The sequence below is a fragment of the Lagenorhynchus albirostris genome, chromosome 8 (assembly GCF_949774975.1).
Source record: "Lagenorhynchus albirostris chromosome 8, mLagAlb1.1, whole genome shotgun sequence".
NCBI lineage: Eukaryota > Metazoa > Chordata > Mammalia > Artiodactyla > Delphinidae > Lagenorhynchus > Lagenorhynchus albirostris.
The window spans coordinates 60565334-60587489 of NC_083102.1; the positions used below are offsets into that span (position 1 = coordinate 60565334).

The 22156-nt window shown below is 36.6% G+C and overlaps 1 protein-coding gene across 4 annotated transcripts in view; it reads left to right on the forward strand.

The window, feature by feature from the left end:
* Positions 1 to 21734, forward strand: part of C1GALT1 (core 1 synthase, glycoprotein-N-acetylgalactosamine 3-beta-galactosyltransferase 1) — a 35983-nt gene extending 14249 nt beyond the window's left edge. For all 4 annotated transcript variants that reach the window (XM_060156115.1, XM_060156114.1, XM_060156113.1 and 1 more), the window contains 3 exons: positions 10805 to 11041; positions 14481 to 15148; positions 20903 to 21734. In XM_060156115.1, the coding sequence (XP_060012098.1) occupies positions 10822 to 11041; positions 14481 to 15148; positions 20903 to 21121 (1107 nt within the window). In that variant the 5' untranslated portion in view covers positions 10805 to 10821 and the 3' untranslated portion in view covers positions 21122 to 21734. The remainder of the gene's footprint in view (positions 1 to 10804; positions 11042 to 14480; positions 15149 to 20902) is intronic.
* Positions 21735 to 22156: the final 422 nt, after the last annotated feature.

A 22156-nucleotide genomic window follows, 5' to 3' on the forward strand; every position in this document is an offset into this window, starting at 1 on the left:
TCTTTATCCATTCATCTGTCCGTGGGCTTTTAGGTTGCTTCCATGACCTGGCTATTGTAAATAGTGCTGCAGTGAATTAAATTAAATTAAAGCTTAAATTAAGCTTAAAAAAACCCTCTGAGTTACCCCTCTAATGAAATTAGAGTACATACTTGTTAGCACATTCTCTCCTACCCCTCCCCACTCCATTTTTATTCACATGATATGCCCTTTCTGCCTACGTGTCTTACAGTTAAATTACTATTATCACTTTATCTCATGTAGCTTTTCTTTCTAGGATAATAATATTTCTGCTTTGTTTCATCATTACCACTCCACAGTGTTATATTGGAAAGGATTACAACCTTCTATTAATGCTAACCCTTTCATTGTGTGATTTCTTCATTTGTGAATTTGGGTTTTTGTTTTTGTTTTAATTTGGATTTTACTCTCAGCTGGTAACTCTCATTACCTTTAAGTAGGTAATGTATCAAGGGTATGTGCGTACTGAGTCCTTTGCATATTTGAGAATGTCTTCCTGTTACATGGATTCTTGAATGACAGCTTGCTGAATCTTTAAGTCTATGGGAATGTTGTCCCCCTCAAAAACTTGGGTTTTTGCAGCATTTCTTTTGACATATAATAACACAGAGGAGAAAGCTGCCTAATAATTTTTCCCTTGTAGTTCTGCCTAATTTTTCCCTTTGACTTGCTTATTTTTCCCTGGATACTTATAGAAGTTTTTTTTTAAGTGAAGTTCAGGATCTCTTTTTTTTTTCTTTTTTAATTTAACTTTTAAAATTTAATTTTATTTATTTTTTATACAGCAGGTTCTATTTTATACATATTAGTGTATATATGTCAATCCCAGTCTCCTAATTCATCCCAACAACAACAACAACCTCCCCCCACCCCAAGTTCAGGATCTCTTAACCAAGGTTTTTCTTGATTATATGTGAGACCTTTAAATATTTTGATGCATGGCCTCCATTTCAGTGCATTTTCTTTTATATCTTTGACTTTTTTTTTTCTATTTCATTTGTTCTATTCTCTTTTGAGAAATAAGTTATTACTGTGTTGGCTCTCCATTGCCCATCTTTCATAGCTATCATTTCCTGCATAATTGCTCTAATCCCTTCAGTTTCTAAAAGACTACAAAATAGTCCTATGTAGTTTAAGATTTTCTTTCCTATGGAGTAAGTATTCAGGTCTGTGCTTTTCCCTTGTCTTTTGCATCCTATGTTTAATTTTGTTTCCCACTACAAGGTTTTTATGTAGGTTCCATGTATTTCTGCTTGTTCATTTTGTTTTGTTTTGTTTTGTTTTTTTGCGGTACGCTGTGGCCTCTCCCGCTGCGGAGCACAGGCTCCGGACGCGCAGGCCAAGCGGCCATGGCTCACGGGCCCAGCTGTTCCGCAGCACATGGGATCCTCCTGGACTGGGGCACGAACCCGCGCCCCCTGCATCAGCAGGCGGACCCTCAACCACTGCACCACCAGGGAAGCCCACTGCTTGTTCATTTTTTAATAGAATCAATCCTAGGTAACCTTGTTTAAAAATCGTGTAGTTGAAAATCTCTTTTATTACCTAGATAGATAGATAATTGTTTTATGCACCATTTGGATCTTCCCTTTAAATTTTGAGCTAGAGATCTATGCTGCTGCTGGCTGACAGTTTCTGTCTAGTCAGTTAGCTACCTGAGAGAGGTAAATTGGGGAGCTGGGACCTTGGACAGCTGCAAGTAGGAACTTTGATTTTTTAATGATTTTTTATTTTAAGACTCTAGGCAGTAGGGGGGCTTCACCAGGTTGGAGGCATATCATTAAAATTGGTTTGGCTGTTTTCCCATTTTGTCAGGGTGAATAGTTTACCTTGATAACAAGCTGGGTCAGAACATATTTTTCTCTGCGTAGTTACCTTTGATCTGTAGTGGCTGGACATCCTTTTACATTCCCATCAGCAATATATAGTGATCTAGTTTTTCCACATCACCAGCATTTGGTGGTATCACTGTTTTTTATTTTAGCCATCCTTATGGGTAAGTAGAGATATCTCATTACGGTTTTAATTTGCATTTTTCCTAATGGTAGATGAAGTTGAACATTTTCTCATGTGCTTGTCATCTGTACATCCTCTTCAGTGAAATATCTGTTCATGTCTTTTGCCTATTTTCTAATTGGATTGTTTATTTTTTTCTGTTTAGTTTTGGGAGTTTTTAATATATTCTAAATAATAGTTCTTTGTTAGGTATGTGGTTTACAGATATTTTCTTCCAGTTTGTAGCTTGTCTTTTCATTCTCTCAGTAGGGTCTTTCACAGAGCAAAAGTTTTTAATTTTGATGAAGTCCAGTTTATCAATTTTACCCTTTTATGAATTGTGCTTTTGGAGTCAGGTCTAAGAACTCTTTGCCTACCTCTCAATCTTGAAGATTTTTCTCCTTCCTTTTTCCTAAAAATTTTATAGTTGCATGTTTTACATTTAAGTCGGTGATCCATTTTGATTTAACTTTTATATAAGATGTGAGACTCGGGTCAGGGTTTATTTTTTTGCTTAGGGATGTCCAGCACCATTTATTGAAAAGTTTATCTTTCCTCCACTCAGTTGCTTTTGTACCTTTGTCAGAAATCAGTGGAGCTATTTAAGTGTTCTGTTTCTGGTTCTCTAGTCTACTCCGTTGATCCATGAGTCTCTCCCTCCACCAGTACTATAGAATCTTGATTTCAGTAGCTGTATGATGTATTGAATTCAGGTTGACTGATTCCTCCTACTTTATATCCAATTGTGAGGATCAGAGAAAACATATAAAAGTTTCAAACATAATGCCTCACATGCAGTGTATTTGTAAGCATTTATAAGTTGTATCACTATATAACATTCATCCCAATTTTATAAGGAAAGTCTTTGGGGAAAAAAGTTTTTGAACATCATTTTAATGCGATTTGAAGAGAGAAATATATTTTGAATATGTAAATATAACAAATATGATAATCCAGAACAGATTACAAATTCTAGACTGACAACCCTGGCAGGATATGGTATAAAGTACTAAAATTTAAAAAACAAACAAAAAACACTGAAAGCCTAGGACTTTATTGTGAATTCCACTGACTTTCTGAAAGCCTAAAAAACTGGAGGAAGGATTTGCTCGTGTAATAAAGGGCATGAAAGTCTTGGTGAGAGGATGTTAGTGACCAGTGAGTGACTGAAAACCAACCGTAAGAGAAGAGGAGCATTTATCTATATACAAGGATAAAAGATCAGTCTACCCTCAAAGTCTCTGGCACCAGTGTGGGAAGACGCTGAGTAATTTTTAGAGTTTTAAGAAGAAGAGAGATTGTACTAGGTCGAGTTGTGCTTCAGGTATAAAGGCAGTAGTAAACATTCTCCAGCCTGCAAGAATTTAGAATATAGCACCAATGAGCACCATTACAAAAATTACTTGCTGAAATCCAGCCAACAAAAACACGACATTAATAAAGAACTCACATTTAGAGCAGCTGTGATAAAAGAACTATTAATGAGCATAGAGTCCAATTTAAAATATATTCAAGATCAAGCAGTCATGGGAATTAGTGTAATTTACAGAACATAAACTATGTAAATTTTACAGAATAAAAGTTCACAAAAATTGATTGTTGTGGGAGTATGTATATATATGCTGATTTACACATTCTCAAAGCAAGAAATCAATAGGTACTGTCTAAATTTGAAATATGTAATAAAAAAATAAGGCCTCTGATTGCTTTATGTTTTTCATAATCCTTATCTTTAGAGGGATTGTTTAGAGGAGGGGGTTCACATTCTAAATGTTTATTAGCTGATGTTCAAAGTTAATTTAGATTCACTTAATTTTCCTTTTTCTATAAATTCAAATAAATCTAATTTACTATGTTAAATCTTTAAAGTAGCATGACTAATATAATCCCAATTCTGTAAAATGATAGCACAATGGTTAAGAATCTGAATTCTTGATTCAGATTGCTGGTGTGACCTTGGGAAGCTTACTAAGCCCTCTGAGTCTGAGTTCATCTGTAAAGTGGGATAATAGTCCCTAGTTTATGGGTTACAAGTAATCCATGCTCTTATTAGTACAGGGCCCAAATGTTAGGTATAATTACCCTCCCTTCTATCTCTGTTATTCATAAAGATGTTATTCATATTTGTAATGATACTCACCAGATGTTAATGACAGTTGTTTCTGAGTGATGGGATTTGGGGTGGTTTCTTTCTTCTTCACATAGTTCTGTATTTCCTTGATTTTTTTTTTTAACCAATGAATAGCACAAAGCTGTTCCTTAAAAATTAAAATATAAATTTTAGTTGTCCCAGCACTTTTGCATCTGAAATCTGTAGTTTTAAAATCTCTTCAAATGATTCTGATTATGCATCAGGTTTGGAAGACAGGTGGCATTGATAACTTCCCTGCATTCAATTCTAATTAATATATATTGAAGCCCTTGTAATGTGTGGTGTTGTTAAGCAATGTCTTCTTCCAGTCTGGTCTACTTTAGACTCTTGTGTTAAGAATCTGAAGAGGTGGGGGTGATGATTTTTGCCAAAAATCTGAGTGGGGCATTCCACTCACATGAGGTAGCTCTTTTATGCCAGGAACAAGAAAGAAAAATGGAGCTATACAGAAATTTAGTCATAAGGCAGGAGCCCTTGAAATTGGAAGGAGATGGGGTAAAAGCAACAGGGATAAGCCAGCACATGCTGACTGAGAATTCTCTGGACCGGAAGGGGTAAGAGTATGACAGGCATCGAACAGCATCACAAAATATTTTAAAGTTAACAGATTATGTAAAATCAAGAAGTCAGTTTTCCCTCCACTTACCCCAGAACAGGTGTCTTTCTAAAAAAGTGCTACCTCAGCTAAGAAAACCCTATCCATCTACAAATAATAAAACCTCCATGCTGCAGAGGTAGGCTTGTTCTGAAGCTCAGTATCTTCTTGGAAAAAGGCTGGGTAGCAGGTTAGTATTCATGGTTACTGGAGCTTGATCAGCACTTCCTTCACTTCAGATATTCACTGTGGTGATGGAAATAAAAATTTTCTCAGGCCCTACAGTCCTTACTTCCTGTTCTCAGTCACAGTGCTTTCTGTCTGAGTGGTACTGAACGCCACTGTGACTATTGCTTTCCAGTACCAGGAGTGGTAGACTCTGCAGCCATGGAAATTTCAGATGGATTTGTGCCCTTCTGAGACTGTAACGTGATTATATCTGGTGTTAAGGTAAGGAAAGTCACGGCCAGTACAAAAAGAATAAAAGATCAAAACTAGTGTGTTAGAAGGCAGAGTGTCAGTGGGAGAATTACAAGACGTGGGGGATTGCTTGCATTGTGGCTCCTAGTTGACTTCTCAGTTTCTTAAGTGCCTGCTAATGTTGCCTTAATAGCTTTCCTTAGGGTTTACGGCTTCAATCTTACTCTGCCAGTCTTTCTTTAATTACCATAAGAAATTTGGTGTTGTGATGCCTTTCACTTACTTCTCTCAGCTTCATGTTTTCAATTCATGATTCTTTGAAATCACTGACCTCAGTTGTATCAAGTCTTAATAATGTACACTCCAGTTAAAGGGAGAGCTCACATAATAGCAAAAAGATAGTTAAATAGTTCTCTTTGGCTTTTTTTTTTTTTTGCGGTACGCAGGCCTCTCACTGTTGTGGCCTCTCCCGTTGCGGAGCACAGGCTCCGGATGTGCAGGCTCAGCGGCCATGGCTCACGGGCCCAGCCACTCCACGGCATGTGGGATCTTCCCGGACCGGGGCATGAACCCGTGTCCCCTGCATCGGCAGGCGGACTCTCAACCACTGCACCACCAGGGAAGCCCCTCTTTGGCTTTTTGAATGTAATCTCAGACCAAGATTTTGGCTAGAGCAAGGTCTAATGAACTGGGCTTCAAATAATCTGGAGAATGTTAGAATTTCAGAAGAAGCACTTAAAGCAGGAAGGATATTTTTCTGGGATTGTAGATTACACCTTTTGAATTATAAGGATTTTGTTAAAGGGCAGTTTGAATGGGGAAAAGAAGACAGTGGGCGGGAGAATTTGAGGACACTGCCCCTCAGGGAAAACAGCAGAAAGACTTGGTAAACTTGTTTCTGCTTTTCCTCTGGGAAATTGAATGGGGGAGTTGAGCAGGACATATATACTCTTTGCCCATGAAGGCCTACCTTTCTAAACTTGAAGTGATAGTAAAGATAGAGCAAAAGAAGTAAACAAGTGCCTGCTGGTTTCATATTGGTAATTGGCATCTCTGGTGTTGAGCAGCTTTGCTCTCCACTTCCCCTTAGGGTCATTCTTCTCAAACTGGAATTGCTATTCCGGAGAGAGGGCCTGAGATACAAGATACAGGATAAGCATGGTATATAGTTCCATGGCATGCCAAATTTACTTACAGATTTTGGAATAAATATTTTTATGTCAAATATACATATATTAAATGTGTATTAAATGGGACAAAATAAAAGGTCATATGAAAGTATTTTTATATAAAGCTTTTATTAAAGTAAATGTTAATACAGAAAAGTGTGTAAATCATAAATGCAGAGTTTAATGAATGCCATGAAAACAACAAACCAGGTAACCACTACTCATTTGTTTTGTCTGATTTTAACATACTTTCTTTTTATAAGGGTTTGGATGACGTATCTCTTTCCATCCTTTTACTCTTAACTTTCTGAATATATTTGATGTATGTCTCTTGTAAGCAGCGTATACTTGGGTTTATTTTTTCTCTAGTCTGGCTGGTAATCTGTATCTTTGAAATCAAATTTTTAGTCTTTTTATAGTTAATGCTATTGCGGATAAATTTGTATTTAGTTAATCATATAACTTTGTTTCCTGTTTGTCCCATGTATTTTTTTATCCATTTCTCCCTTTTTTCTGCCTTGAAAATACTTGTATTATTTTATCATTTAATTTTTTCTATTAGAGTTTTACTTATATATATTTACCTTTTTAATGATTACAGCAGCGATTATAGTATACATTCCTAGTGTCTTTTTTTAATTTAATTTATTTATTTAATTTATTTTATTTTTGGCTGCGTTGGGTCTTTGCTGCTGCGCATGGGCTTTCTCTAGTTGCGGCGAGCGGGAGCTACTCTTCGTTGCGATGCGCAGGTTTCTCATTGCAGTGGCTTCTCTTGTTGTGGAGCACGGGCTCTAGGTGCACAGGTCAGTAGTTGTGGCTCACGGGCTCTCGAGCGTAGGCTCAGTAGTTGTGGCACACGGGCTTAGTTGCTCCATGGCATGTGGGATCTTCCCAGACCAGGGCTCGAACCTGTGTCCCCTGCATTGGCAGGAGGATTCTTAACCACTGTGCCACCAGGGAAGCCCTCCTAGTGTCTTAAAGTCTGATATTAGTATTTTTACACAAAAAAATGATTTTAGAACACTTAAACTCTTTGTATCCTTCTCATACTTTTTGTGCCAGTTTTGTCATTTATTTTAATGATAATAGTAATAATACCTTGTGGGAACTTTTTAATGTTTTATGTAGCCTGTGTTCATTTGTATTTATTCATATACATAAGCTTTTTATAGCTCACCCTTCCTTTTTACATCTCTGAATTTTCATGGAATTCTTTTCCTTCTGCCTGAAGAATTTGTTTTAGTATTTTTTTAATTAATTTATTTATTTGTTTATTTATGACTGCATTGGGTCTTCGTTGCTGTGCACGGGCTTTCTCTAGTTGCGGCGAGCAGGGGCTACTCTTCGTTGCAGTGTGTGCGCGGGCTTCTCATTGCAGTGGCTTCTCTTGTTGTGGAGCATGGGCTCTAGGTGCGCAGGTTTCAGTAGTTCTGGCACACAGGCTCAGTAGTTGTGGCTCGCAGGCTCTAGAGCACAGGCTCAGTAGTTGTGGCACACAGGCTTAAGTTGCTCCGCGGCATGTGGGATCTTCCCAGACCAGGGCTCAAATCCGTGTCCCCTGCATTGGCAGGCGGATTCTTAACCACTGCAGCACCAGAGAAGTCCCTCCTTTTAGTATTTCTTTTAGAGTAGACCTGCTTATTATGAATTCATTCAGATTTTGTTTTTTGAAAAATCTTTTTCAGATTTATTTTTGAATGCAATTTTTGCTGGATATAGAATGCTTTCTTTGTCTTTGGTTTTTGGCAGTTTCACTGTAGTGTTTCTTGGTATCATTTTCTTTTGTTTTTTTTTTTAGTTTTTAAATTTTTTTGTTTCATAGAGCCTCCTGAATCTGATAGTTGGTAGTCTTTTGTCAGTTTTGGAAAATGTTCAGTCATTATTTCTTCACATACTGGTTCTCCTCAATCATATGTCTCTTTTTCTTCAAAGATTCCAGTTAACACATATGTTAGACCTTTTCACTCCATTCCTTATGTTTCTTTCGCTCAATTTTTAATTTACCATCCTTATGTCTTTTTGTACTTCAGTCTGTGTAATTTCTTCTGACCTGGCTTTCAGTTTATTAATTTTCCTCTTCACCTATGTCTATTCTATACCTTATACCTTTTTTTTTTTTTTTCACCGTACGCGGGCCTCTCACCGTTGTGGCCTCTCCTGTTGCGGAGCACAGGCTCCAGACGCGCAGGCTCAGCGGCCATGGCTCATGGGCCCAGCTGCTCCGCGGCATGTGGGATCCTACCCAATCGGGGCACGAACCTGTGTCCCCCACATCGGCAGGCGGACTCTCAACCACTGTGCCACCAGGGAAGCCCTATACCTTATATCTTAATCTTGTCATTGAACTTACTGACTAAAGTTATTAGTAGGAAAATCTCTTATCTAAGTCTCCTGTGGGTCAGTTTCTATTTTCTACTATTTTCTCTGTTTTCAGTCAGACTTTTAATTTTGATACCTGATTATTTTTTATTGTGTTGGACATTATCACTACCAAAAAATTATAATAATAATTTGAGGTTCTCCATAATTTTATATTTATCCAGGAAACTTTATTTTTGCAGTTAGGCTAGGGGTAGATCACCCTAATCAGTCAGTGGTTAAGATGATTCCAACTTGGGCTTCAGTCCTTGTGAAGGTTGGTCTAATTTCTACTCCTTCCTTATTCCTAGATTGTAGCCTTTGAGGGTCCAGATAAAAGCCTGGCTGTTTTCCAAGACCTCTTCTCCGAGACAGTTGCTGTACTCTGTTTTTTTTCTTAGCTTCTATGCGTCAGCTCCTGTTTTCTCTGTCAGAATCAGTAGCTGTCTTGAGGAATGAAGCTGTGCCAAATGTCCAGCCCACCTTTCCTGATTTCTTTCTTTTTCCAGAGCTTGTCCCCCCTCCCCTCAATTCTCACTGCCTTGATATCTTACCAGTGTCTCCAAACATATATATTTTTACATTTTGTTCAGTTTTTCTGGTTGTACTCAGCTGGATGGTTGGTTTTAAAGAACCTAGCCATTCTGGAAATATAACCACATGAAGTTGTTTTGTTGTTCCAGTGATGATCATTGGTTTGTTTATTTGTTTTTACAAAATACTTCAAAGCAGTTTTTATTTTGACGGTCATATCTCCCAAACCCCTACCTTTATTATACATGTCCATTGTCCTGTGCTGTTAGTGGTGATTGGGTAAAGAGTTTGAGAAATGCAATGGAAAGAGCACTGACTTTTTAAGCAGACAGACTTGGGTTCAAATTGTGACTTTTATTGATTTTTGTCAACCTGTGCAAGTTATCTGTTAATTTTTATAAATTTCTGTTTTCTTATCTGCAAAATGGTCATAGTGAGAATGAAAAATGAAATTAAAATTTTTTTCAAGCGAGATAAAGTATGGACTGCATCTGGCATGTGGTAGATGCTTAGCAAACGTTTAAAAAATTATCTTGGGGAGTTGGAAACTGTAGAATTAGGACTATTCTCATAAGAATTTCATAGGAATTTATAAGTTCACCATGTAGTAATTATTAGCAAACCCTTAAGAAGGGCCTGTTTCGTTGTCAGGCAGTTCAACAGGCATTTGTCGAGCAGCCACTGTCCCAGGCATCCTACTTAATCCTAGTGATATATAGATGCTGTTCGGGGTCTTGCAGTCCAGTGGGATAACAATGAAAGATGGTGAGCAGGTGGCAGCTGCATTCACCACTGCAGTGAAGCCTGGGTATTAGGGCGAGGAGTTGGCAAACTTTTCTTTTAAAGGGCTAGATGAGGCTTTGCGGGACATACTGCCATTGTTGCAGGTACTCAACTCTGCTGTTGTAGTGCAAAAGCAGCCATAGTCAACACTGGGTGTATTCAAGTAAAACTTCACTTACAAAAACAGGTGGCAGATAGGTTTGGCCCTGCGGATCCCGAAACAGTGCTGACTCTAGCCTTCTACAAGCTAAGAATTCTTCTTACATCTTTAAAAGATTGTTTTAATAAAAAGCAAGAAAAAGAATATACAAGACACTATTTGTGGTCCACAAAGCCTGATGTATTTTATTTCTAATTCTTTACAGAAAATGTTTGCTGACCCCTGATGAGAGTAGGTAATGATTACTACCAAAAGAGAAAAAGGGTAAATATAAGTATTTTGATAGCAAAGAAAGAAAAAGAACGTGGCAAGCAGGCTTGGGTCCATGCAGGATCCTGGCTAGAAGAACAGGAAATTCCGTGTGTAAATACTGACATATTTGCCCGTGCCCCACCCCAGCAGTGATCCTCCTAGTTGCTACTCGTTTATTTTATTGAATTGTCCATACTGTGTGTTTTTGCAGGAAATAGAGGGACAAAAGTTAAATACTCTTAGATATGTTCTCCTGTATGAAAGGAATTAACTTCCCAGTATAGCTAAAAGTTATCAGTCCTTACTCTTGGTATTTATATTGCTTTATAATTTATAACATCCTGCTAATTTTTTTCTTACAGAAATACATTTTCGGGAAATGGCCTCTAAATCTTGGCTGAATTTTTTAACCTTCCTTTGTGGATCAGCAATCGGATTTGTTTTATGTTCTCAGCTACTTAGTATTTTGTTGGGAGAACAGAGGGACCTCCAGCCTAATATTCTTCATAATGATCCTCATGCTAGGCATTCATATGATAATGAACAGAATCATCTAGAAGGACAGATGAACTTTGATGCAGATGCTAGCCAACATAAAGGTATGGCTTACTTTATTAAGGAGTAAAGATAAACCATATTTTTCAATCTGTTTAAGTGTTGAGAGAATTGGAAAAAGTTATTTATATGAAATTTATTATATCACTATATCTTTTGATGAAAATGAGCTTAATTCTAGATATTAAATGACAGTTCTTGGTTTGCCTAAGGAGAAGGAAATTGCTAAAACCCAGATTTATTTAGGGTGTAAGATATTAACTTTGAATTTATTTTTAAATAGAAATAGTTCAGAAATCATAATTTGGGGAAAGGCAAGACTTTCAAGGTAGATTTGTTTCTAAAAATTTTAATTTTGTTATCATGGTTCATATCTGTGTCTTTGGTTTTTGCTATCATCTTGTTTTAATCTTGGTTTTTGCTTAGTCTTGTTTTCCTAGAAAAGCTCAAGAGGTATATATAAATCTCAATTTATATTTTATCAGTAGCTAACGTAACTAATCTTTTCTTGTTTTGAGAGGCATAAAAAATTAGGGAAGTAGAAAACGAGGAATGTGTTATATATAATGACTTCATTTTCTCCTGGTCTTCTACCTCCATCCAAATGTTCTGAATTATGTCCTCTATGTGCCCCTTAAATGTTGGTTTTCTCCAAGTTTCTGTCCTTTGGCTCTTTCTTTGCCTGTGTGATGTCATCAATCCCCATAATTTTAGTTTCCATCTGTTCCTTGCTGGCTTTACCTTAGCCCAGTTCCAGACACTACGAGAAGACGTTCAGAATTCAAAGATCTCTGCAAATTGTGATTTATTTGACAGAAAACAGTATAGCAGCTTGGAAAACCATTGGAATTCTGGAATGCAGAGGGTCCCCCATTAAGGGTTTTTTCTCTTATCTTTTTGGCAGTAAATTGCTTCTTTCCTATCTCTCAAGCTGAGGTTGAGGGCGAGGTATCACATCCTTGTTGAGTTTTATGAACTAGCAAATACATGCATACTATTACAAAGTGTGTCGTGTGTGTGAATGTTTATATGACAGTGATTCAGCTCTGAGCAGCCGTGTTCTTATCACAGAGCAGTTTAATCATTGTGCACTTGATCTGTATCATTGCTCTAGGTCTTCAGTTGATCAGTTGGGGCCAGGCTTCTCTACTCCTGGTAGGCTGTGCTAGATCGGCCTCACTGCAGGCACATATATTAGGATCTACTTGTCCTACTTGATGGTCCACAGAATGTGGGGTATGCTAGAGGTCTGTTTCTCTCAGACTTAACATGTGTAAATCACACTCCTTTTCCTTTATAATCCTAAAATTCGTTCTTCCTCCTATTTTTATATAGCTCATTACTTTCTGCCTAAGCCAGCCACAAACTATGAAGTCGTGGTAGGTGCTTTCCTTTGCTTACCAACCAATCCTGTTTCTCATAAATTCTAACAGTCTGCTTCTTTACCATTTTTTAGGTTACTTCTCTCAATCTGTAGCACGCTTGCCCTAGTTCAGGCCGTATATCCATGTACCTGCTCTCAAGCAAACTTCACCATGCCTTTTGTCCTTTCTTCTGGTGAGCTTCATTTAGAGACCTAATTTTTGCATCATCTCTTATTTTTCCTGATATTGCTTTATATCCCCTTCTTCTCTATTCTAGCCAACTTCCCATTCCACTGTTCTATAGTGTTTATAAGGCATTGCTTTATTTTACCCTCAGCACATTGAAACCTTCATACATACCTCTATTATAGCATTTCTAGTGTATGGCAAGTATTGGTTTGCATGCCAAGCTCCCATGCTAGAATGAATTCTTCTGAAGACACATGAATAAGGCATGTGTCTTATTCATCTTTTTATCTCCTGTACCAGTACATGCCTACTACAGAGTAATGAATGAATTAATAATTGAAAGAATGAGAAAGACTATCTACCAGATTCCAGCAGTAGGGAGAAGGATGTCTTGTTCTAAGTGAAACATATTGGGGATTGCTGCTTCCACCACTTTCGCCACCATCCAGGATTTGGTATATCTGTACAGCTAAGAGATTGGGCTCCTCATGTATATGAAATGTGAATGCTCTCTGACTGAAAAGAGGGTAATTTTCTCTGTTTTTGGATTGTGAATTCTTGAAATTCAGAGGGACGTGAGAATACTTTCATGCCCTGCCCAATCTTTCCTTCTACTCCCTCTCCATCAGTTAACTAGAAATTTTTGCCTCCAGTTGTTAATTTTTCGCAGGGCTGAGCTTTTGTAACTCACTGGTTGACCTTAACTTTAAGGATGTTTCCTCAGAATTCTGCCTAGAGCATTGCTACACAAAGTGAGGTTTTGCAGACTCATGCTGGTCCACAACTAAATAAGTATTAAAATCAGGATTAAATAGAAACCTTTATGGTAATTTGACAATAATTTTGAATAAATCTAGAAATAAAAACTTTGGGCTTGTATTTTATATTTCTTTTTTCTTTTTTTTTTCTTTCTTTTTTTTTTTTTTTTTTTTGTGGTACGCGGGCCTCTCACTGTTATGGCCTCTCCCGCTGTGCTCCGGACGCGCAGGCTCAGCTGCCACGGCTCACGGGCCCAGCCGCTCCGCGGCATGTGGGATCTTCCCGGACCGGGGCACGAACCCGTGTCCCCTGCATCGGCAGGCGGACTCTCAACCACTGCGCCACCAGGGAAGCCCCTATATTTATTTTTTAAATTTTATTTTATTAGTAATTCATTTTTAGCATATTTACAGAAGTATAGGTCTCTAACTATTGGAAATAAAAATTGATCCTTCACCAAGCACTGATCTGGAATATCATAGTTGGATCCTTCCTCTAGAGCAGTGTTACTCAAAAGGTAGCCTTGGCCTGACAGCCTGTGAATTGTTTGTTACCTGTCTGCATCCTAATAAGGATCTTGCACCAGGATGTAACTCAGTTAAGCTCGCTGCTGAGTTAAGTGGACGTTTTGATAGGTTGTAAAACTTCCTTGATGAAAGAAGTAACATGTTGCTTTATATTCTGGCATAAGCTCCCTATTTCTTTGCCGACCAGCGCTTTGAAAAACACTGCTCTAGACAATCTTGGAAATACTACCTCTACCTGTTCTTCTGTTTCTCACTGTTAGATTTGCATTTTGGAATGAGGTATGTTACTGTAAGAAGTAATCTCTGTTTTGCATTAACTCCTCTTCTTCGAACTGGGGTAGTCATGAAAACATTTTTAAAACCACCTCAGGGTACTTGTAGAAATTCTTAACACTAGACTCTTGTGGACTCCAAAATGAACTGCTGCTTCATTAGTTTGTCTTTACTGCCCTTCAGAAGCTTATTCACAGCAGTGAGAAATTCCTGTCAGTGTTCTGTTTCTTTCAGCTAAATCACTAATGGTAAAGAGGTATATGGGGATGGGGGGGGATCTTTGAAATTGTTTAAGAAAATGTCTTCTTTGGTATAATTTATTTGGATTTTACAACTATGTGAATTAACTTTAAACAATTTCTGTTTAATAGATGAGAACACTGACATCGCTGAAAACCTCTATCAGAAGGTTAAAATTCTTTGCTGGGTAATGACAGGGCCTCAAAATCTAGAGAAAAAGGCAAAACACGTCAAAGCTACATGGGCCCAGCGTTGTAATAAAGTGTTATTTATGAGTTCAGAAGAAAATAAAGACTTCCCTGCTGTGGGATTAAAAACCAGAGAAGGCAGAGACCAACTATACTGGAAAACAATTAAAGCTTTTCAGTATGTTCATGATCATTATTTAGAAGATGCTGATTGGTTTATGAAAGCAGATGATGATACATATGTTATATTAGATAACTTGAGATGGCTTCTCTCAAAATACAACCCTGAAGAACCCATTTACTTCGGGAGAAGATTTAAGCCCTATGTAAAGCAGGGCTACATGAGTGGAGGAGCAGGATATGTACTGAGCAAAGAAGCCTTGAAGAGATTTGTTGATGCATTTAAAACAGACAAATGTACGCATAGTTCCTCCATCGAAGATTTAGCACTGGGGAGATGCATGGAAATTATAAATGTAGAAGCAGGAGATTCCAGAGATACCACTGGAAAAGAAACTTTTCATCCCTTTGTACCAGAACACCATTTAATTAAGGGTTATCTGCCTAGAACCTTTTGGTACTGGAATTATAACTATTATCCTCCTGTAGAGGTAAGTTTAGAAATTTTATTACTGTATAAATACTTAGACTGACTTTTGTTTACTTAAAAAAAACTAATAATGTGTATGTTTCTTTAGTATCAATAACTAAGAATCTACCTTAGTCTTTTTATATCGAATGGCAGTGTAACAGAGTAGATGAGAACAAAGGTGTCGGCAGTGGTAATTCAACAAATATTCATACTACTGTATGCCAGGCACTAAGAATATAGCAGTAAATATGGCCAAGTTCCAGTTCTTATGAACCTTACATTCTGGATGAAGAGACATGCAATAAACAGGCAAGACAAGTCAAGTTATAATATGATTTTAGGTAGTGGCAAGTGCCCTGAAGAACAGTAAACCCAGGTAAGAGGATGGAGAGTGACCCAGAGTGGAATGGGGTACTGTAGTTTAGGCAATTAAGGAAGACTTCTCTAAAGGGTAACTTTTGAACAGAAACCTGAATGAGGTTAGAAAGCAGGCTACGGGAAGATCTGGGTAAAGAGCCTTCACGTCTTTAGGAACAACGCATGAAAAGACTTTGAGGTTCAGAAAGGCCTACGTTCAAATCCTGCTGTCCCACCTAATAGCTGAATGACCTTGGATGGACAGAATTTGCCTAACTCCTGAGCCTAAGTTTCCTCATTTGTAAGATGGATCTGATGTACCTGTCTCATTCAGTGGTAGTTACGGTGTAGGACCGTGTTGTCTATCACACAGTGAGCACCTAATAAGTCCTAGATCTCACTTGACACCTTAGCTTACATTCCTGAGTCAGAATTTTATCTAAAATACATTATTTCACTAAATATTTCAGATGTATAGCTAAATATTTGAGAAGGATATACTATTTTGTACCCAACAACCAGCTTTACCAAATATTAATCTTTTGTCACATTTGCTTCAGATTTTTTTTTAAAAGAAAAAGATATAGAACTAAGTGAGGCCTATGTACCCTCCTCAGTCCAGTTCTCTTACCTCCTTCCTCAGAGTTAACCACTATCATGAGTTTAGTACTTATAATAACCATGCGTGTTTTTATATTTTTCCTACATGTTTATGAATGTATAAATAATATATAGGATATTGTTTTGCAGGTCTTTAAGTGGAATTATACCTCATGTATACTTGAACATATGCCTTTTTCACACATTGAAATTTGTCAACATTAATGTATGTATCTGCTTCATTAATTTAGACTGCTGTGTCATAATCTAATATATGAATATACTGTAACTTACCCATTCTTCAGCCGATGTATATTTAGTAGGCTGTTGCTGGTTTTTCACTATATGAGCATTGCAGCAGTGAATGACTGGAGACCGGGAGTCATGAAACCTAGCTTTTAGACTCAGTTCTCTTGTTGATTAATATGTCTCAAGGCAAGTCGCTAGTGCTCTTCGCCTTCTTTCCTCTGGCCCTAAGGTACAAATAATACACTTTGTGCTACCTTTCTCTTCTTCATGAGCCAGTGTTTTCAGATCATCAGCTAGAACAGTGGTTCTCAACCGGGGGCTTTTTTGCTTCCCAGAGGACATTTGGCAAAATCTGGAGACCTTTTTGCTTGTTAACTTAGCAGTTGCTACTGGCACCTAATGGATAGAAACCCACGAGACTGTAAACCCACTAGGTGCTAAACATTCCACAATGCACAGGACAGCCCTCACAACAAAGATTATCCAGCCCAAAATGTCAACAGCACTGTGTTTTCAAAACCTTGACCGAGAATATCTGACCCAAGCTTTAAGCTATCAGCTTTAAAAAGGAAAACTTGAAGCAAATCACTACCGTTTCAGCTCTCAACCACCAGTGTGTTCTTGTTACTTCACAGAAATGATAGCTAATCCTTACGGCAATCCTGCATTTAAGAGGGGACAAAACTGGGGCTCAGGAAAATCAAGTAACTGGTCTATCCTGCTAAGTAGCCTAGGCAGTATTGCAAATCCACTCTGGTTCTAAAAGCTTGTGTTATTTCCATCATGAGCACCCCTCTCTGATTAATGGGGTATGTGCCCCCGAAAGGAGGGTAGGGGATATGTTAGAATAAATATTCTTTTGTTGGGATAAATTCCACTTGAATAAACATTTTAAAACACAGTTTTATGTAATGAGGTTGTTTGAAACTGTATGCTAGCATCTTATTACTATTAGAGATGCAAGAATTTCCTAAACTATAAAACAGATGTATTCCCAAGTGTGCTTTTGATAGTCTATTTTTGTTTTGGTTTTAGTGAGGTACTACTTTGGATGCTTCTTTAGTGTAAACTCTTCTTAAACCATTCCAAGATTACTTGACCTCTTCCCTTCTTAATTCTGCACCCCTTCCCATACAAAAATATACCCAAACTCAAAAACATTACAAATGCATAATAACAAATACACCTAATGCATGTAAGATTTTACTGAGAGTATCTGATATTGAGTACGCATAACAGTAACAGTAACGGGACATCATAATTGTCATTATTTTGTAACTAGCAAAATGTCCTACTTTCTCTTTAAGAGTACTGCCCACAGTTCCCACCTACATATAGGGTATACCCAACAATATACTTTATATTAACAAAATAAATATTTCTATAGTACATATTTTATTTAAATTGTGCTGGCTTTTTAAATGGATGGAAAATTTTATGTTCCTTCTATAATAATTTGTGAGTTGTATTGAAGACTGTAAAATGGGCTTGGAAGTTCCAAAATTGACCCAACCTTCTGATATTGTCTCTTCTCTCTCAGGAGGTTCTATATAAACCCAAAGTGAAATCAGACTTCTATTATTACTCATCATTTAATAAATCGTCTTCTCTCTAAGGGATTTAACTGTTTTCAAAGCCATCCTGAGTCTCATACGTACACTCCTTCTCTCTAGTAATCACTAAAAATACAGTGTAGAAAATTTTTTTCTAGAGGTTAGGGTGTGAGATATTCTAGATGATCAAAGAGTTATGTTCTTAAGCTGGTTGTTCAGAACTTTGCATGCAGTTCCCTTCTCATACCACTTTCTCACTTCCCTAGAAGTAAGTCTATGCCTAGGAATAAAGTCTGTTCCCTAGGAATAAAGTCTATTCTCTAGGACTACATACAGTCTATTCCCTAGCAGTAGATTTTTCACCAGAAAATTTGCAATCAGTCTTAATACAGTGGATTTAAAATAAGTGGATTTTAAAATATTTAAAAAACCCTCTACGTGTGAAATTGCCTTTTCATAGGTCAGAAATGATCAAATATGGTTTATTATATTAATTCTTCAGTTTTATTTGCATTAACTGTAATCCATTTGAAACTTACTGATATATGGTTGATGTAGAGAGCTCTTGATTTTTCCAAATTGTTAATTGATTATTCCAGTACCATTTATTAACTGAGTCTTGCTTTCATTACTGATTTAAAAATACCTCCTTTATTATCATCCACTATAGCATTACTTATAGTAGGATCTGTATGTGAGATTTCAGTTCTGTTCTATTTGGTTTTGGCTCAGTACCATATTGTTTTGAACCTTGTAGCTTCACAAAAATTTTAAGTTATTAAGAGTGTGTCTTCCTCTCCTTTACTTCTCCCTCTCTTTTAAATTGTTTCGGCAACTCTCATGTCTTTGTTCTTGCGTATAAACTTATTAATTTAGGAACAGTGGACATCTTTGCCCAGGATTTTTTAAGTTCCTTTTAGGTCCCTTAGTAAAGTTTTATACTTTTCTTCAGGTAAATCTTTATTTCTTAAGTATCTCCCTAGGTTTTTAGTATTTTTGTTACTCTTCTACTTGGGCTCTTTTCTTAAAACTTTTTAACTAGTATATACATGAAAGCTGTTTTTTTTTTTTAAAAAAAAGCATCTTTAAAATCTGGCTCTGTTCCTGGATTTTTTATTTCTGATGATTTTTCACTCTACTCTCGAGTTTTTGGGGTATCCATAATCATATGCAAAGGACTAGGTATTTTGTTTCTAATAATATTAGCTGTTTTTTTATAACCTTTTATTGCTTATAAAGCTTAATAAAAACAGTATCCTGGCCATCCAGTCACAAAACAGCGCAATAGAGCATAACATAATTAATGCAGTAAATCTTATCAAAAATATTATTGCAATATTTCAGAGTTATATAAAATTGCTTCCAGAAAGGATCAGTAATTTAATATTAACCGCTCTTGTCCTAGTCTTTAGTTTACTATGCACTGGCCACTATAGTATCCACTAACCATATATGACTACTGAGTGTTTGAAGTATGGCTATCAAAATTTAGATATGCTCAGGTATAAAAGTCATACTTGATTTCAAGGACTTAGCACAAATAAAAAGAATGATTTCATCAGTAATTTAAAAAATATTGATCACCTATTGAATATTAAGAAAATAATATAGATTTATTCAGTTAAAATATATTCAAATTAATTTCACCTATTTTTACTTTTTAAGTATGGCTATTGCATTGTGTGGCTCACATATATCTACTGGACAGAGCTGGTTTGATAATCACAAGTTGACTTATCTGTTTACTTTTCATATTTGTTCCTATTATTAAATTCCCTAAAGTTGTAAAAAGTAGGCACCAGATAATTTTCCAGCATTTACTTAGTGGTCCAGGAAACCCACATATCCAGTGTTTGTTTCAAAGGAAATGTCAGAGAAAATACAGTGGACAATTTCTTGATTTTTTACTGCATTGTAAGCTACATACTTCCAAACATGAATTATTAAATGTTCAATTTAATAGGTCAATATGAATCTTCTCTGGGAACTTGCCAGACTGTTTTTCTCCCTGGGCCCCTGCAAAGACGTTAGAGACTTAAGTTTTCTTGGAGTCATCTGAGTGAAACAGTCTCCAGATACCAATTCTGACCCCCAGATGACCTTGTGACTATTTAAGTCTGGGACCAGTTTTTAAAATTTGTTTTATTTTCTTGCGTTTTCATTCCTCTTTGTATGTTTGTTGTATTTTTGTTATTTTGTTTTTGTCTTGTTTTATTTAAATCTGCTCTCATGCCAACTCTATTAGAAATCTATGAGAATTAGATAACTGAACAAAGGTTTTACTTTGACCTACTTACTGAGGGCCACCTGAACTTGATTATTCTGTCAGTAATAGCTAACATTTATTGAGCATTTACTATAGGTAAAGCATGGTACCAAGTGTGTGACACGTTGTCTCCTTTAAGTAAGCATCTTTTGAACATAGGGAAATTGAAGCTTATAGAGATTAAGTAACTTGCCCAAGATTATATACTAGTAGGCAAAATTTAGACGCAAACCCAGGTGTGACTCAGCACTTCCTCTCTTAAATACTATACTGTTTGGGTTGATTTGTCGATGAAGTATTAGGTTGCAGACACATACTGGGCAAGGCTTTGTAGTCATTGAATGTTCCAAAGGTGTCTTTCTGAGGCTGAGCCAAGCAAAACTTCATAGTGAGAAAGTTATGAAGAGAAAGCAAAACTTGGAGAAATAGAACATTATCCTTTGTATAGCTGACCCTTTTATTTGAAGAGGTCTCAAGCGTTTTCTTTTTTTGCTAATCCATAGGGCATGAGAGAATATTGTTTCAGTTAGATATACTTCAGTAACTTCATGTTTGATTTTAAATCATTGGGAACTCTGAAAACTCTTGGTTTCTTTCACAGGTCTAATAAATTTTGTGCCTCTGCTTTACTTTGCCAGCCTTAATGCTTGGATTTTGTTAAAATTAGTGTTTCCTTTATCAGTATTTGAATATTGTATGTTAACAATGTGCTATTTATTAATAATGCCTGTTTCCATTACTTTTTTAGGGTCCTGGTTGCTGTTCTGATCTTGCAGTTTCTTTTCACTATGTTGATCCTACAACTATGTATGAGTTAGAATACCTCGTTTATCATCTTCGTCCGTATGGTTATTTATACAGATATCAACCTGCCTTACCTGAGAAGATGCTAAAGGAAATAAGTCAAACATACAAAAACGAAGATACAAAAGTAAATCAGGAGCCCTTGAAAGAAAAACATAAATGAACAGAGGTAAAATGTCTAGCATTGCACTGAAGAAGAACTTCTCCATTTCTGATATAGAACACTGGAATCCCAGTGAGGAATTCTTTCTAAGTGAACATCCCATATTAGAAATTTTTCATATGAATGACTGTAAACTGAAGCTTTAAGTGAGCTGTGAAGTCTGTTGAAATGTGTTTTGATACAGTAATATATATACATATATGAAAAACTTGTGTTTTTAAAATAGTGGCCAGGCAGAGGAACAAGAAGAGATTTTGTTGCCTGTTCCTGACCACATGTATTATTTTCACTGAGAAAATTAAACAGTTAAATTTGCTAAAACTACACTGCATCATTGTTAGTAACCCACACACGATGCTACACAGATCTGCCTTAAAGAAAATTTAGAAGGAAATATTGTTGCTCAGTGTTGCTTGTAAACTCAAAACATGAGTTTATATTTGCAGTATGATATAAATGAACCAACCCCCCCCCACACACACACACATCCAACTTTTGTCTAATGAAAATTTTGCTGTGACTATTTATAATTGGCAGTATTTCTTCCAGAGTAAGGTAGAATAAGAATGGCACTTGACCTAAAGTGCATTAATAAAACCACATTTTGAAATTATCATGGGCCTTGACTGTATTATATACTTGGTTCTAATTAATAGTTAATCTTTTACTGAGTCCCCGTTGTCTCTTTCCTAAACATGTTTAACCATTCTTGAATGCCATTCTCAACTATCAATATTTATTTACTGAAAGTGTTAATAGCATTCTGTAAACATGCATTTTTAAATACTTTATTCCCAAATTTGCCCCTTGTTAATTATGGGTAACTAATAAATAGTAAATGTAGTGCTATTTGGGGATGCTTTTCTTATATTAGTGCCACTCTCAGGAATCACTAAGTAACATTTTTAGATGATTATTTAAAACTGTCCAACTACATAATTATAGTTCCTTTCATTCTCATCCTGCTGAGAGATGAGAACTTGTTTGTGCCTTTCATAACTTGTTTAAAGCAGAGTTTTGAGATTCATTTTCAGG